The sequence below is a fragment of the Strix uralensis genome, chromosome 4 (assembly GCF_047716275.1).
Source record: "Strix uralensis isolate ZFMK-TIS-50842 chromosome 4, bStrUra1, whole genome shotgun sequence".
Lineage (NCBI taxonomy): Eukaryota > Metazoa > Chordata > Aves > Strigiformes > Strigidae > Strix > Strix uralensis.
In genome coordinates, this window is record NC_133975.1 from 13,471,896 (window position 1) to 13,490,212 (window position 18,317).

The following is an 18,317-nucleotide window of genomic DNA, read 5'->3' on the forward strand; positions in this document are numbered from 1 at the left end:
TTGCCAAACATCAGGGTAAAGGAAGAACAATGCCTGGTTTATAGATAAACAAATGCAACAGAAGTAGAGCCAGACAGCCTAGAAGTTGACCTACCTATGAAAGAAATAACTAATGACAAATCCTGTTTTATAAATCCCTGTCACATTTTATAAATAAAGTTTTCCAACCACTGACATTCCAGTATATTCAGTAAGAACCAAGAATAATGACACTTTACAGTGTAACAAACACCTGCAGGTCTGAAGGTTGAGGAATACAGTAATACAGTACAAGTCAGCAGTACAGGATACCTGATAGCTTGCAATAGGGTAACTTGGAAATCTCTCTTTAGATTTCTGGGGAAAAAAAAATAGGGTTTGATAAATACTCATCATGACTACAATGTTCTGCATTTACCTTTTTTTCCTAGAGGGTAGCCCCCATTTCAGAGGGGAACAAAGTAGAGCTGCCTGCACTAGTGTCAAAGACATGAAAAGATAAATCAGACAGTAATCCTGCATGTTTAGCAGTTAGGACTGGTTGCAGCAAACCAAGAACTAATTTACATGTTGATGATGCACAGTGCTAGCCTACCATGCGAATACTGCAGAATTCTTAGAAACAGGAGTTTCAGCAAGTTAGGACTCTCACACAACAGCAGTATTTGGGTCCAAGTTCAAACTACTAAGAGTCAACAAGCTATACATAATGGTTCTTTTCTAGCTGGCAATATTTCTAGTTATCCCAATGTTATTGGAAAAACCCAAAATTCTATTCCCAGAGTCTAAAAGCAGATTTCTTCATTGATCTTAAGTACTATTACCATACAAATCAAAACTGGAATGAATACCTGAAACGTCATTGTGGGAAAAAGCTGAACCTGAGTCAGCAATAAGACCTCACAGCAATAAAGATTAAACATGGACTGGATTGTATTAGCAAGATCAAGGGGAAAAAAATATTAAAAGCTCTACCTGGTATCCATGAGACTACCTGTATCCAGTTTGGGGCCCCTGGGTTAAAATAAAGAAAGATCAAGATCTGGAGGAAGCCCAATGGCTGACCACTATGATGACTGGCTGCCAAGGCCTACGACATACAAGTGGGGATGCTGAGAGATCATTCTGCCTGGATGACCATTCCCAGAGACGCAAACAGAAGAAACAAGAGGCAAAGCAGTGAACTGCTGCAAGGGAAATTCCAACTGGATAAAAGGGGAGCCAAAAAAAAAAAAAAAAAAATCACAGTGGTAGGGGATAAATCCTGGACCATGTATCTTAGAGAAGGCATGGTAACTATATCCTTGGATATACTCACAATTGACTGGACAAGGTCCTGAGGAATGTGATCTAGTACTGAAGCCAGCCCTGCACTGAGCAGGAGGTTACACCAGATGGCTCCAGACTTCTGAGGCACTTAACGACAGAGAGGTTTAATATGGATATCTCCTTAAAACAACAATGTAACTAATGCCCAAATTGCGATTAACAGTTCATAAAGAATTCATAGATTTTTTTTTTTTCCTGCCAGCAAACTCAACATTTATTTAACAGAACTCTGAATATCCAGAGCAAGGCATAAAAACACATACTCCTGCTCCAGAAAATCCATGGTCTCCATATACTATTTCTGTTAAACAAGCATTCATCCATACATAGAATTTTATTAATAGGCCACTTCTTGTCTGAGCCTTTATAAAGATGTTACAAAACAAAAGTTAATGTTGACTCCAACTTCCCCACAGATTACATAACACAGGAAGGGAGACGGTATCGAAAGGAGCACAAATTGGTATTTATTCCATCTAATTTCACCTTGCTCACTGCATTTTTCAGAATCTCTAAGCATGCATAATATTCCATCAGTGTTGACCCTGAATTAAGTACTCTTTACAGTCAGAGTAATTTTTTTTTAATCATTTCTGTACTTGCAGTAACTTACAACAGTTAATATTGGTGATACAGAAGGGAGGAAGCAAAAAGTCAGTTGAACATTAAATGGTATTTTGATTAGATAGAGAGTGTGTCACACAGCAGTGATCATGCCGATATTCTCCCTCTTCCCCAGTGTCCATCCACTCAGCCTCACAGCTCCTTTTCACAAAGGGAAACGTATCAGGAAAGTTATTGCAATTTAACTGAAGATACAAAGACTAACTCACTAATGCAAGGTCAAAACAGACCTTAATTTCATTCACTTGAATTAGTTCCTGAAGTCTTGTATGTATCTATCAAAACGTATGTAACTCTTTCTATTCAAAAGCAAGCATGTAGAATGTGTAGAACTGAACAACTGCAAGCTTTCCAAAAGGCAGCCTCACACGGCAGATGAAGGAATTGGGGGGAAAGCATTATAGCTGAATGCTGCAAGCAACATAGAACACCCATCTACGCTACAAATCTCCTTCACTAGCCGGTGTGAGACTTTGTAATGCTTCCCACCAGCTGCTAGAAAAGAAACATACACATCTGACTTTCTTTTAAATAGTAACTGGACCACATTAAGTCCTCACTTACTGCATAATGTTGTACCACTACTAAAAAAACCCCACCCAAAACTCAAAGTACTGCTGAGCAGATTTTCATTTAACTTCCATAATGAACAAATAACTTCAACAAGCCTCTTAGTTTTGCTGTTGAGTAACTGAAAACAGTTCTGCACAAATAGGACTTTATTTAAAGCAGGCTTTATCTACAAAAGCAACTTCCCTTTATTCTAAAGAGCCACATCTCAAATAAGATTTAGTGCAAAATTTAAGGAAGAACTAACAGAACAGTAATTCTAAACAAAATTACATTACTCCACACATAAATGGAAAATAGGGATTAAAATTAATGTGGACAGTTTCAGTTCAACACCTAGTGGAGAACAGGCCACATGACAAAGTTCAAAACTTCACACACTGAATTAGAGGATATGAATTCTGAAAAGTGTATCATATAATTTTCAACCTTTATCAAAAGGCTGTTATCTTTGTAGAACTCCAACTTTGCACCTATGGAAGATTTGCTTTGGGAGAATGTTTATTTCAGAAAAATTCTGCAACTTTTCTTTGGTTCTACACAGAGACATGCTGGTTGAGTCCAGACGAGGGGAGGACCACTAGTCTTTCCTTTCAAGTAGACAGAAAGTAGCTTTCAAATAAGTAGTATCCAAAACCATATTGTGAAGACCGAAGCACCCATCAGATAAGCATACCTGAACACCTCAGAAGCTTCTGAAATACTGTTTTCACCATCATCTGTTAGGACAGATCCTCAGTGTCTATCTTCTTCCCACGCCACTGAAACAAGCTTCTTTGCCTTCCTTTCTCCCCAGCCCTTTTAGATGCCCATTATTGATAACAATTAGCTTTTCCCTCCAAGAGGAGAGTGAATCTCAGGGATCGGGCAACCGCAGCACTGGGGAGCCCAGCCTGCCCACAGGGCAGTGAAGCAGCCTGGGCTGGGTGTCCATGCAGATTCCCTCGGTCAGAGACAGAGTTTCTGCAGTCCTTACTCCCAGCTTCTGGACAACTCCACCTGCAGCTCAGCTAGTTTTTGTTCATTTGTGCTTAAAAGCAGTGCACGCATATCCTCCCCCACAGTGCATCCAGCTCTTTCTGTCCCTTGTCCTACACACTTCAGTCCTGTTCTTAGCCTGTCTCCTCCTGAACAGCCTATACTCCATCTAATAGGCTTCATTTAACATAAAACATGCACAGAAGTTGAGACATCATATATAAAGTTTAATATCTCAGCTTACTCAAATCATAACTATTTTCATCCTTTCTCTTCCCTTCTATGGTCAGTGAATTCCCTTTTTGGAAAGATGAAAGGGAAATCAACACTATAATGCTCCTTGTTGTTCTACCTTTCTTTTAACATCAAAACTAGAGAAGCAAAATAAACTGTCCTCTCATTAAAAGCAACAAACAGCATTATGAAAGAGTCCTATTCATTAACACAGGTGACTTATCTATGCTATAGATGATGGATCTAATTCCTAAATTCAGAACTCTGAATTATGTGTGACCAGTCACCTCATAACGTGTGACAAACATATCAAAATCACATGATTTCAGGCTCACTGCTGAAACCAGTAGCTATTATTTTGAAACTTAAGCCCTTCTTCTATCAGACTACAAGTAAGGCCACAGTCTGAACTAGATTTGTGCTTCTATGTATGATACAGGATGCCAATCCTGCTTCAGAAGCTTTCTCTCAGAAACAGAGATTCTCTGGTAACAGTAAAATGTAATATTCTTCTTAAAGCCCTTCATTTCATGTGTAGTCCCTGTTCTCTGTAGAGGTTTCGTGAGATCCTGCTACCTAGAGCATTTGGATCAAAAACTTCTAGGAGTAGCCTGAAAAGAAAAAGAATCCATATTCCTGGAAAAATAGACAATATCCACAGCAGTGGACTAAGTAAAGACTTTGGATTCTTGTAGTCCATTAAAAAGAAAGGGAACTGCATGGCTTATTATTTAACTGAACATAGTCCTAGTCTGTTTTATGGTCACTCTACGTGTAACCGTAAAAGCCTCATCCTCAGTCTCAAAAATGATAGATGAAAAAGATAAGTGGGAAGTACGACTTCTACAGTAAGTTCACAACAGTCCTGATTCAGCAAAGCTGTTTAAAACCCAAGCATTTAAAAAGTCTGTGTTTCAGCAGTACTGTAGAGAAGCAAAGTCCAAAGGTAAAACACATTAACCCATGCTATTCTAGGTCACTAAGGTAAAGGGACAGACAAGCCACTGACTCTTTAGTCTCCCAGCCAATTATTTGCTCACTCTATTTCTCAAACCAAGTTCCTGAATATATTCAAATGAAGGAAATTAATTCAAACTCATGCTTTACGTGAAAGACCTCTGGCCTTTTAGAGCTGATACAAGTATGCATGACACTTGAAAACAACTAACATGACAGGTTTCTTTGTCAGCAGTCAGCCTTTCAGAAGCCATAATCCCATTTTCATGTGCTAACCTGGAGCCTAATGAGAGCACTAGTACTCCACCTAGCATTGTACCTGTGATGCCTTAAGCTTTTTCAACAGGAAGGCTATGGGTAAACAAGCAGGAAAGTGGCTTCTTTTTCTCACTTTGGATCTTCCTGCCACACCCAAAGCAGCATCTAACAGCCTGAGGAAACAACCAGCCCTTTCGGAGCCTCAAACTGCTGGAGACAGCAACTGAGGCAGAGAACCAGTCCAGGAAACTTTCTTCCCCATAGTGCTCCAGAAGGCAGGGCAGGAGCACTCTATTCCCAAGTGCCCTTGAAGGTGCTGGGATTGACAGGCAACAAGCCAACACGGTTCTCCTTTCTTTGATCTCCTCTACAACTCAATTTTCACCTGCAGCCCCAAGCCAAGACCAACACTTTGTAACACACCACAGATATTGCTACAACCGATACAGAACACACAACTTCATGCACAGCGAACGTGCACACATGCACACAGTCTTGCACAGAAAAACAAATCTACAGAGTGCTAAGAAATAATTTTATATTTCAAAGCAGATGTTTCTCTAAGCATTTTCTTGATACTATAGAAGATTTACCCTTAATTGATAATAAGCAGCTTAGGTGCATGTGACCAAGCACTGGAGGCATCTCATTTTTGTCAGCATTATCTCTACAGGCAGCCACAAATCTTAACTGACATATCCAGAGCAAACTCAGTCTTGACAAGTTCGGAGAAACTAACACATTCTCAGATGACAGACGGGGTTCAATACAAGCACAGCTGCTGTTTCAAGAAACAAGGTTTCTCCTTTTACCGAATGTCAACAACTTGAGCAAAAACTAAGCTGATTCATCTTCACTCCTAGTGGTTCAAACCTGTATCCCATTACTCAGAGTCCTCAAAGAGCTAAACCTGCAGATCAAGGCTGAGAGCCTTAGCCCATGACCATCAGGCCGCTGGAAGGTAGAAAGGCTGCGTACAAACCACTCAGGTGCTTGTTTTTCCATGTTGTACACAAGTGTGCCAGCCACTGACCAAAGACAAAGTAATTTGGCTTTCTTCTGCCGTAGTTTGTCCTTGGTTTTCAAAAAGGAAGGTTTACACACTTAACCTGCAAGACTGAATCTCAAGTGAAACTCGTTTCAGCACCAAGTGCTAAGAGCATGCTCCTCTCTGGGACTTTGTTTATGCCTACCACCGCAGCACTTTTTACAAACTACTTTAAGAAGCTCCCTTCTCAGCAAGCTGGTCTTCAAATATACCATTCCAAATGCCTCCTCCTTGTCTAACACCATACACAAACCCTGGCACACAGCTCAGGGTAAGCTAGGTGGGAAGGCCCCTAGAAGTCAGTTACTTTCAAACAAAACACTGCAGGGCCCAAGTTCGTTTACTGAAGTACTCGTTTAAACCCTGGGAATCCAAGGAGCCCACAGGAACAGGGACTGTATAGGATCATTAGAGGAAGCAATTACAACTCCACCAACAGCAGATTGCAAGTATCAACAAAAACTAGTAACAGCATGTTTTGATCTTTAACAATGTTGACAGCATAAATATAGATAGTAGTCCCTGTGGCACAGAAGGACCTTCAGATGCTCCCTACTTGTTCAATACCTGTGAAACTCACCACGAGGTCACACGACATAAGAGAACAGATGCATAAAAAATTAGGGTGTGGTGTGCAAGTGCAGACAAAAAGTGAGCAGCTCCTGTCTTCAAAACAGAGTAGAAAGTGGATGTTAAAGGGAAGGATATTAAAGGCCAGGTTACAGACAGAGCATCTGGAACTTCAAGCCAATCACCTAGTTTGAACTTAATCCTCATATTCTCATGACGACATCATGTGGTGACCAAGATAACCTGTTCCCCATTTGAAAGGCAAGAAGGAAATCTTTGTTCTCTGAAAATCAATGTACCTGAAAAAAATCAGGTTAAAAAGCTCAGTCTAGTGAGTACCACTGTTTCTGTAACACTGGAAAAACCACTAGAGGCTATACTAGAACAGAATTTGGACAGATGGCTTTATTTTGTTGGATGAGAAAAGTTGAGAAGTGGTTAAACATCCTACTTTGAGCAGGGTTTAAATGCATCTGTTCCACTGAGCTCCCTCCAGGCTGAAGGACAGCATTTGTTTGAGTTAGCAGTTGTGATACCAGAATGGTAACAAAAGTTCATGCTTTGAAGTGCCGAGAAGCCTCCTGCTCCAGAATTAAGTCTGGTTCCATGGCAACAAACAGACAGGTCCACAAAAACTTCAGTACCTCAAACATGACTGATGACTAGAGTTCTGCTGCACAGTACTCTAACTTAAGAATAAAAATCAATGAAGGCTTCAGCCAGTTTAGCAGATCTAAAGAAACTGATCTCTAAAGCTTTGCAAGTAAGGCAGCCTTTCAAAGAATGATGTTTGCCAATTCTCCAAGTATTTTATCAGTCTATTCGTACCAGCCTATTCTTCTCATGCAGGAAAAACGAGATTAGCTGAAGCAATCGTATGTTCAAAACAGACTAGATGCAGCCAACTCTGTTGTCTAAAGTTCACTTCTAGAACTGTTTCTTGAAAATACATCATACTTCGGACATTATAACCTAAAAGCAAGAAACATTATGAAGGCCTTAAATAAACCGAAGCCAAAAAACCACAATAAACAACCCGAACCTCAAGAAGTAACTAGTCCTTTTCCTCATTCACTACTTTCACTGGGTATCTGCATTTAGAACACCTTATCGTTCATACAAAGGCTGTGTTTAGAAGAGGTCATATAACTGCTTTGAGTGGCCAGTGCTTTCATTTCAACAACTGAATGACAAAATGTTAGATGTTTTCATTCCATACAAAAATGAAGGAAAAAAACGTATTCACAAAACTGTAACTGAGATTTGGAAAAATCATAGTAGTCACGTGTTCGGCAAATATTTGTAATTTAAGCTTCACATACTTACAGTGATCAATAAAATACTCCATCACTACTAGACCACTTATGAACCCTTAGATGTCAAAGCTCTTCAATACAGGTATGGATCCTACCTATATTTACCTATTTATGTGTCATGAGATTAAGGACCTTGGCCAACAATCACAAAAGGCATCACTAGAGAAGCCAGGAAGGAAACCTTGTTCAGATGAAAAAAAACCTTATTCATAACTCCTTTTACTGTAATGTAGAAGGAATCTTTTTAGGAAGATTTAAAATGCTTCCATATATCATAAAGATAATACAGAGTAGGATTCAGAGCCTTAGTTCATTGCAATATTTGCCTACTCACTCAGAACAGAAAAAATATGTTGTTAATAGCAATTTAAATTAAAACAGCGAGCTATTATCTCTTTCAAAGTAAAATATCACACAAGACCTTTCTCCTATGATCTTACTTAATGTCACGGTTAAAATACAAATATATTTTACAGAAACATTACCTGGCAAAGAAGTTTGTAAAAGGTCCCAGTATTTTTCTTTTACTGTCCACATCTGTCTCTTGACAACACTCCTGCTGGCTCTGATCATTGGTCTCTTTAGTGGAATTCAGGGTAACATCCGAGAAGTGTGCCTCATCAGTCTCAAGATTCACAATTGCACTTGAACTGCTTGTGACCACAAAGTCCAAAATGTCTTCGTTGCTAACTGATAAAGTTGTTGACAGTTCTGTGCTAAGACTAGAAACACTACAGACAGAGATATCATCACTTCGATTCAGAGTTTTTGAAGTTGGACTATAAAGTTTGACAGTGTCATACCCAGTTCTTGGGAAAGTAGAGGATTTTCGCACAGCATGGTCATGTTCAGAAGTCAGGGACTGTGGAGGCACATAAGATGGCAGTGCGCACGCGCTCTGAAAAGCCCTGTCAGGCACAATTTCAGGTTCTGACTGCTTTCTCTTCACATTTAACACACTGCAGTGAACAGGCTCTGGATTTCCTATTTCAAGAGTTGGAATACCAGAATCCACTGATTTAAGGCTATGACAATCTTCCAAAGCACTGGACAGCTGTCCAGGCCCATACTCAGGCAATGAGAGAGATCTTGGGGTCCCCGAGTTCAAGTTTTGAAGGCCCTGGATACCGCTGCCCACTCTTGCGTCCAGAATTCCCATGAAGCTCAAACCATTTAAGGAGCTGGATAAATTTACATCAGTTGTCTTGGCCCAACTGGAAACTGGTTAAAAAGAAAGAAAAGACAAAATTATAAGTTTGCAGGAAGGTTGTGGTTTGTTCTTGACTGTTTGCTGGCGTGTTTTTTTAGTGGGTTTTTTTAATACACTCAGTCCCATCATAATTTAGATTTTTAATTAAAAGTTATTCATCTTCTCTTCCACATGATTACTATCCCTTCCCCCTGCTTGAACAAGCAGGACAATGGCAACTTAAATTAGGCTTCTAGAAAATGTCAAGCATGAAAAGCTTTTCAGAAGCAGTTTGTGTGCCAGTGTTTGCTTTGTCTACATCTCCTGAGAGTGAAATTACATACTATAAAAACTGCGGTACTTTAATGTTCCATGTCAATATTAAGACAAGTATTTGAAATTTATTTTTATCCAGTCATAAATCCATATTTACTGATGTTGGTGGTTACAAAACTTGTTTCCATATACTTAAACCAAAATTCTAAAATGTTCATTTAAACAGAATTTCTTGGCATTCTTCCGGAAACCATAAAACTTATAATAAATTTGTCACTGAAATAGAATGCATAAGGTATCAGTTTTGCATTAAGCAAGAGATGCAAAATCAGAATATCTATAAAGCTATCCATGTAGTCAACATTTTGACAACGCACATGATGCACTTCATCACTGCAGGTGCGGTAAAACCGACACTTGCAAATATACCGTACCTACTGCACTCAGGGATCACTATCCTTCATATTTGCAATATGTATTCACACTGCCTCCCCAGGGGCTGCCAGCAGGTTAGTTAATCCAGTCAGTGCCCCAATTCCAGTCTAAATCTGAGTGACCCTCAGAGGGCAGTTAAGTATGAGCTGCAGGTCAGACGCACTGTCCTCGTGTGCAATTGCAGCCTTTCATAAACGACCATCAGGACTGCTGCCCTGGCTCCCAAGAACTGCTACCGACCCTTTAAAACACTACATGATTATTATTGTGACATTACATACATTGACTCTTTCTATATGAATAGTTACATTATCTACAGCTCTGCTGAAGTTTGCAGTGTAATTAAGCTGCAGCAGTTGGCAGAACAAATATGCACATATTGCTTTGGTTTCTTCACTCTGAAACACTCTGGGCTAAGTGTGAAGGAGTGAAGAATACTCCTCCCGTCTTGCAAGCAGCTCAATTTCTAGACAGATATTTCTCCAGTTCCTGAAGCCTGGTCTCCTACTTCTGGTATCCTATTCTCTCTCAAGTGTAGCACTTAATTAAAGGTGCCAGTTGTCCTGTAGGAGGTCCTCCCCACATTCTACTTTTAAAAAACAAACAACACCCACCACCGCCAACCTCTACACCAAAACAAAACCCAAACATCTCATTTGGGAAAGCTGGTTCCTCCCAGCAGTTCCAAACCACTGGCTAATGGTACTTAAGCCCTGGTAAACACCAGGGTTTGACACACTGTCCATTCCTAGATCTAAGCCCATCAATACACTTTGGCTTTGTGATACTGACAGGCACTAAGTGACAGGAAACAAATTTCAAACATATTCCACTGGTCCAAACCATAACAATTTTTTCCACAAGCTTTCAGTCACATAACAAGCTGATGAATCCAAACATACTTCGTATGCTATACCAACCCTTCAGCTTACTACACAAATGCTATTCACCAGCTGACCTGACACTCCAGTTCGATCCACTCCTAAGTGTAGGCAAAAGTCAAGGAGAAACAACTTGGAATATCTCATCTTTTAGACCATTTCAGAACTTTAACAGTCCACTACATACTCCACATCGGAATCAATCAATGCATCAATTGCCTAATCCTTTAGATAAACAAGGTTTCAAATATATTGTTTTGACTAAAAAGCTTGCGAAGATGTACACTTTTCTCACAGAGTTGCTATAGCAACTTTTCTTTTTTCACATTACCATGATTTGAAAAGTTTACATCCCCTGCAATTTAAAGAGGTGATGTCTTGAGATAGCTAGCATACCAACTACAAACATTACAAACCCCTCTGTTCACTAAATTAAAATTGCAAGGATAAGCAAAAAAACCCAAACAAAAAACCCTAAACAACGATCTTTGAATACAGGCAACAAACTATTCTACTTCATGAAGGCAACTGCGACAGTCGAAGTGTACAAACATGACGTAACATGGAGCATTAGATATAATTACTGTTGCATCTGCTCTCGGACCTTCCTGCTTGGATTCACTTATTTTTCTAAGGTAAGCCTGACTGTTTCCTCTTCCCCATGCTTACCCACCCCTTCATACACACTATATTACTCTTTAAAACAACAGCCCACCCAGCCCCAACGTTACTCTAAAACATATACACACACACGCTATGGAACTGTATAAGCAAGGGTGCAGGTGTTTGCTTTATCACAATTCATATTCATTAATGCATCTAGAAAATGCAGTCCAGAAAACGGAGTACAGTAATGTAATCAGCCAGGAATAACTTTGATGATGGTTGGGTAAACAGCACAAGCATGTCCCATAATGAATTCCTACAGTGACTGCCTTCACTTCTGCTCAGTGATCTTCCCAAGAAGCAGACTGTCCTTAGTTTAACTGCATGGCTCTTATTGACTAGGTTTACAAATGGTAAGCAATCAAGCAGCCCTGGAAGAGCCAGTAAACACAGCAGCTCAAGAGGCCAAATAAGGAGCAAGAGAGTTCAAAGAGAAGTGAAAATAAATTTCCACATGGAGTACTGAAGCTATTTTAATTTGGCTCGGTATTTTTTTAAGCAAGAAATTTAACAGGAAGAGATCCTTTAAATGTGCAACCAGCAAATGCAAAATATATAACAGTTATAGCTTGCTGGAGCAAATTATGCAATAACAAGCTACAAAGGTTTTACACAGTTCAGCGAAACTGTGGGAAGCTTTGAAGTATACCCATCAAGGGCTTTAAATGAAAGCGTGAGATGTAATCAGCTGTCAAAAACATACATGAGAACACCTTGATTCATTTTGCATTAGATTGTTGTAGCATTGTTTTTAAGGATGTAGTGAAGTGATATTTATACTCCTTATTTTAGCTGCCTCACCGCTAAGTGCAAAATCTGACAACTGAGGTCAAACATTCTAAGTGTCATGTGCTCCAATACTAACTTCTTTCCATAAATAATTTATTAACATAGCACTGTAACATTATAATCATAATAAACATAGCATTATTAAAGTACTAGTAGTATGATAAACTATTGAGAAAGAATAAGCAATTTTGTCTGCACAACATTCATAATCCCCATGGTTTACTTAAATATATTATCATCTAAAAAAACCTGATATTTGTAAAGTCTTAACATCCTACATTTTATAGGAACCCTGATCTCATAAGTGTGAATATCCCAGAAGAGAGATAACAAGGGAAAGTGAGACAGGAAAATACAGCAAAGGTCACAAGTAGCAGTGAGAGGCTAGGTACATATTATTTACACATTACCTCTTCCAGCATAAGCACTAAGGGGCACCAGATAAGTTTTGTAGCCAGCTTCAAAATTAACATCAGGACCTAGCTATTCATGCAAAGGGTAGTTGAACTGCTTAACTCCTTGCTGACAGTACACTGTGGATGCCAGAAGTTTACATGTAAGCTCAGAGAAGAAAAAAAAATAAATCACTGACAACTAAACAAACTCAGGAAGTCCCTGAACTGCAAGTGTCAGAATTTCATGGAATTACCAAGATGCATTAGTCTCACTTTCAGGCTCTCTCCCAGGTAAATCCTTTTGTCTGACAGGTGGAGTTTTGGTCCATCCTAGTACAGCCATCCCTGTGGCCTCACATTCCCCAGATTCTGATCATGGCATGCAAGAATGAGTGTTTTGACAATAACCAGAGGCTTTAAAACAGATTTTGACTTTGCATATCACTCAACCACACAGAGGGAACAAGTCGTATTCGATTATAATTTCTAAGACCTAGAATAAAACAGCTTTTCAACACATTTTAATGTAAAATTTAAAGAAACTTAACAGCAATGCCAAACCATTAGAGTAAAACAAAGATCAGAAAGATGCCAATTCAAGCCACCGTCTTCCAAGTTTGCTGTGAACTGCAGTGCAATTTAGGCAACTAACCTGTTTCGAAGGAAGGGTAAGACAGGTACCTACAAAACAGGCTTATACTTCTTGCCTCACAGAAATAAGAAGAGGAATGAGAACTGAGCAGTATATGTAAACCAAAGAGTTAATATCTCTATTTTTATCACAGATCTTGTCTCTTTCAACACTTACCTCTGCCAACGATTTTTTTTTTAAGTTTTTAAGAGCAAGGAATTTCCTCAATTACAAAGTTGCAACCCTTTTTTTAATTCTTAAAGGAAAATTATTTTTTAAAAAATCAAGGGATTATACTCCCCATGCATTTGACAATATTTTTGTTGCATATAGCAAGAAACACATTGCTCGAGAGCAACTGCAGTTGCTGACCTCAGTGCACAAAAGCATCAAACCCAGTTTTGTTTATTAAACATTTCTTGGTTCAGATTGTTTATGTTCACATTCTAACAGCCACAGCACTGCCAACAGTGAAGAATTCCTGAGGCTACAGAAGTCGAGCTTTCGACAAAGCATGGCATATAGCAAATAAGGCTACATACATAAACGCTGCCAAAACTTTAATGGCAAAATAAAAGAAGCAAGTTAGGATTTTTTTTTTATTTAGAAGTCTTTTATCTAACTCACAGCTGGTGCCCTTCATGAAGCATGAGCTTTACAAATCTGCCTTGTGAACGGAGAGCTTGGAAGAGTGATCGTAAGTAAACCATTCACCACTTCTCCCCTTTTTTGCTACGTCAGGCAAGCAATATAAATGAGTCACAATGTTCTTTTAAAGTCTCTGCTCCAGAAGCAGTTTACAGGGCTTTTTTCCTCTCGCATCAATACTACTGAAAAATCTGAGGCCACATTAAATTAGCAGCAGCGCCACAAGAACTTCAGCTCATGTTTGTTGTAGTTTTGTTTGGTCTTTGGGAATCGCCTAGGAGACTGACTAGAAAGAGAGGCAGAGAGAGAAATGAAAGTCGACTCCTTTTCACGGGCTTTGAGGCTGACCCGGCACTGCGAAGGTTTCCTAGCTGGTGGCCTTCATTAAAAAAACAACAACAACAACAACAAAAAACCCCAAACAAACAAGAAAACCCAAAAAAGCTCCCCAAAACAAAACACTAAAAACCAATAAAAGAAACAAACCCCCACAACCAATACCTTCCCCAAAGCCTTGAGGAAGCAACGCTCACCCTCCTCTGTGGTCTCCAAACCACTCGGTGAAGACTCCGGCGGCGCCGCGCCTCTAACTTTTTAAGGCGGCCACGGCCGGGCCCCGCCAGCAGCCGCCCCCCCAGCCGCGGCCCGGCCGGCCCCCCCCGAGCCCCTCACCGCCGGGCTCCGCTCCCGCCACCCCGCCCGGCCCGGCCGCAGGCCGTTCGCCCCCCCGGGCTCTACCCCTCACCCCAACAGGTGCCACCGAACGCCACCCCTCCCCGGCCCCCCAGCGCGGGCCGAGCCCCGGCAGGACTGCGAGGCGCCGCCCGAGGAGGAAAAGCCACGCAGAAACTTCGACGCCTCACCCACCGGGGTAGCGCTGCCCTCCGTCGCTCTCCTCACGCTGGGCCATGCCCAACCCGCCCCACAGCTGCTGCTGCGGGACTAGGAGGCGGCCGGCGGCTGCGGCGGGCGGTCCATATCGCTGCCCGGTCCCCGCGGAGGAGCGGCGGGCTCAGCGGAGGGGAGGCGGCGCAGCCCCCGCCCGCTGGGCGCCCTCTCCGCGCGGCACGGGGCCTCCCATGGCGCCCGCCCCCGCGGCGGGCACGGCACGGCGCGGTGCAGCGCACACCTGGCTGCGGGCGCAGCGGCGGACTCTGCCGGCGGGACAGGTGCCGGGCTCCTCCCGGGACGCTCCGGTCCCTGCCGCTCAGCCCCCTCGCCTCGCCTCTCGTCTTCTCTCCTCCCCTCCCGCCCCGCCGCCACTCCGCTCCCCCTCCTCAGCGCGGCGGAGCGAGGCGCCGCCCGCCGGGGAAGGAAACGCCTGCGCGGCGGGGGGCGGGGAGGCACGCGGAGAGCGGCCGCCATTTTGAATCGCCTCAGCGCGCCCCGGGGAGGGGTAGCGGCGGGGGTGGGTTGTGCGCGCACGGCTCAGCCGTGGCGGAGGCGGTGGGGTGGCCCCGGGGAGCGGGGCGGGTGGAATAGGCGGTGGGCTTTAAGCGAGGGCACTCAGTCAGCGGGCTTGCACGCTGGAGGGGAGCAGCTCTTTCGCTACCGGGCGGCTGCAGCCCGTCCTGCGGTACTGCCAGTGGCAGCGCGGGAGGCCGGGGCGGCCAGGCCCTGCGCGCTGGCGGCCCCCGGGGGGAGCAGGTCTGCGGCGGGGCTGCCCGTGCGTTCCCAGCTGCGTTTAAGAGGAAAACAAAATTTAGTGGTTTTCACAAGTGTGGAAGGTCTGGGGCATCAAGCGAAGGTGCATCCTTCGCTGTGTGGAACTGATCTGTAACGCTAGAAGTGGAGGTTCTAGGCGTGGTTTATCTTTTCATTCGTTTACCTTCCATCTCAAAAGTGCTCCCTTCTGGCGTTAGCGTAGTGAACCTGCCGTGCACACCCTTTCTCTCCACCCCCATACTGAAATGAAAGGAGTTATGAGCAGTCAGTACCTTACAGGAGCAGAGCTCTCATGTTTCCTTACCACCTTTGAAACTCATTGCTTTTTTTGTACAAAGGTCATATGGGTTTTGCACCTAGACTCGGTGATAACATCTCCGGTAGGTAAGAAAGTTGTCTCCCGTCTTAACTGAGGATGTAAGTACAAGCCTTTTGTCACCTCACACCTTTTATGTCTACCCTGAAGCTGCAAGTATGAGTGCAGCAAATGCAGAAATATCTGAACTTGTGTTAACGTATCAAGATTATTCTAGCTTTGATATGGGCAAGTTACACGTGAATAAATTGCGAGAGTCTGAGTAAACTTGCATGGAAGTACTTGCCACCATGACCCCATTGACACCAGTTCCATGCTATCAAGATGAGAATTGGGTCATTATCAAAATGAGAAGTAGGCATCAACCAAAAATTACACCTCTGCAGATACTTTCTGCAACTGGGTCAGAGACTGATAAATATCAGCACTTACTCTCCTGGATTTCTAAGATACCAATATAAACCAATTAAGATTGGCACTAATTTCTCCATATCTCTCTTTGAAAATCACTGCTATCTCTCCAAGACAGTGTAGTATTATTAAGAGAGGTAAATAAAAGCAATATAAACTTGTTTATATACAAGAGACATACTGTTTTGGAGCATATACTGTCACTAATTCCTTTTGCAGTATTAACATTTTCCTTTTGGTTTTGAGAGTGGGAATCAGTTCTTCTGTTGGAGCAACCGTAAGAGTGTATTGTCATCATGGTATCATCCAACTGGAGTCAAAGTTATTAGGTTCCTAGGGTAAATAACAGAATAGAAATATAGTCATGAATTCTCTAAGTCTGCAGAGTGTCTCCAAAGGAAATAATGATACTCCCATCTTTGTAATATTTAGGCTGAAGAAGCTATTAAAAAAATCTGCAGGAAGTATTTCAGCAGCAGCAGAGTGTAGAGTACAGTTTCAAATAACACAGGGAGTTAAGCGCTTAAACACTTTTTGAGTCAGCAGTTATTTAAGGATAGAATTTTGCCTAACAATCATAACACCTTTAAGTTCCCATTCTAAGTGATTTATTTTAGTGGACATTTTCCATTTCCAACCCACAGATGACTCCCTATTCAGCTGGTAGGTTTTTTGATACCCACTCTCAACAAAATTCTTACTGTTCTTTGCACTGAAGAAAAACAGAACCACCAGGGTCCCAACGTGCTAGGCAGTGTGAAAATACCAGGGTGGGCCTCAGAATGCTTACAGAAAATCACAGCCAAGACAGTATAAAAAAAATTCTGTTGCATGTGAATGACTGTGTAACTTGTGGAAAAGGGGAAATGGCATTTCTGATTGTTGTGAGCTATCAGCAAAAGTTGACTTTTTGCATTAGCAGTTAGCATCAGTTCTGCTAAAGCCACCTCCATCTGAGATAACATAGATTCTGTCTGCAAGTATTGTGTAAAAGCTGAAGGGCTGACATTATGTGACTAAATACAGCATCACACCAGTAGCTGTCACAGAAGCGTGGCATGTCCTAATTATTGAAAGGAAACAGAACAGGTACTATGAGGTATGGGAGGTATAAATGCATAACTAAGTGCAAAGGGGACCTTTTGTGCAAAATTTAAAGTTCATCCAGAAGGGCATGCTGAGAAATCATCTTCCTGTTTTAACAGATGGGTTCTAAGTAAATCCTCAAAAGCTTGATAAGTTAGTTGTGGCACTTAGCGTGGTTATCATCAGTCCTCTGCCATTGATTCAGAGTCGGGTAAAGCTGTAAACCTGTAAAATACTCTAATAATAGATCAGTGATAGAGAATTTATTTTTTTTGAAAACATTCAATCGAAAAACTCTTATCATACGTGCCAGCAGGATTCGATATACCAGTTTTATGTTTATAAGAAAGCATGTTCTGTCTCACTGATTTCTCCAAAATATACTACATATGAAAAAAGTATGCAAAGTCCTTCCTTTGTTCCTTTAGAGTTAAGGAACAGAAACGCAAGCTCCCCTCACACTGCTTATGTGTGCAGATGGGGGAAATCATTCTCCGCTTAGGCTTTCAGTTCTGTTTTGAAGCTTCAGCAATTTTGCAATTGATACGACTTTTAATTTAATTTTTTTTAAGATGGGAACATCTCGATTGAATTTTCATTCATCAGAAGCCAAGTATGATGCAAGCAGCTTTCAGAGACTGCCAAGCTGAGCTTCATTTGAATTGGCTGTGCAGCTCCCTACCCATCTTGAGGTCAGTTAATTCTCTGTCATAAACTAGAAAACATTTCAATGTAATATTTTTTTCTTTAGTTAACCAAAGATTTGCATATTGTGAAGGTACAACACACATTATTGAATACTAGCTGACCAATAGCTCCTGCCTCCCTTTCCCATCACTGTTATTTAACGTAGTTTTGGCTCGCACAAGCGAGAGTGCAAGTGTACTAAGTGTAGCAAGTGATGGATAATCTCTGTTATCGTCCATCATGGTAGGAGACAGAAAAGTGCTCTCTTGAAGGTAAGTGTTAGAGCAGAGATGAGACATAGATCTTTTTCCTCCTTGCTTTACAGAATTACTTGTATGTATGGTAAAGTAACGAATGCATGTTTTATGGCACAGGAAAA

The 18,317-nt window shown here is 41.7% G+C and overlaps 1 protein-coding gene and 1 long non-coding RNA gene across 3 annotated transcripts in view; one reads left to right on the forward strand and one right to left on the reverse strand.

Moving 5' to 3' along the window:
• The window catches only part of TBC1D14 (TBC1 domain family member 14), a 75,927-nt gene extending 61,003 nt beyond the window's left edge, over positions 1–14,924 (reverse strand). The window contains exons 1-2 of one of the 2 annotated variants that reach the window (XM_074865698.1): positions 14,903–14,924; positions 8,349–9,084 (exon numbers count right to left, since the gene is read on the reverse strand). In XM_074865698.1, the coding sequence (XP_074721799.1) occupies positions 8,349–9,022 (674 nt within the window). In that variant the 5' untranslated portion in view covers positions 9,023–9,084; positions 14,903–14,924. Of the gene's footprint in view, positions 1–8,348; positions 9,085–14,640 lie in introns of both variants that reach the window. The other variant, XM_074865697.1, reaches the window with a different exon arrangement.
• A 53-nt stretch (positions 14,925–14,977) lies between these two features.
• The window catches only part of LOC141942458 (uncharacterized), a 39,640-nt gene continuing 36,300 nt past the window's right edge, over positions 14,978–18,317 (forward strand). Inside the window, exons 1-2 of the long non-coding RNA XR_012628628.1 lie at positions 14,978–15,181; positions 15,777–17,943. This is a non-coding gene — a long non-coding RNA (uncharacterized LOC141942458). The remainder of the gene's footprint in view (positions 15,182–15,776; positions 17,944–18,317) is intronic.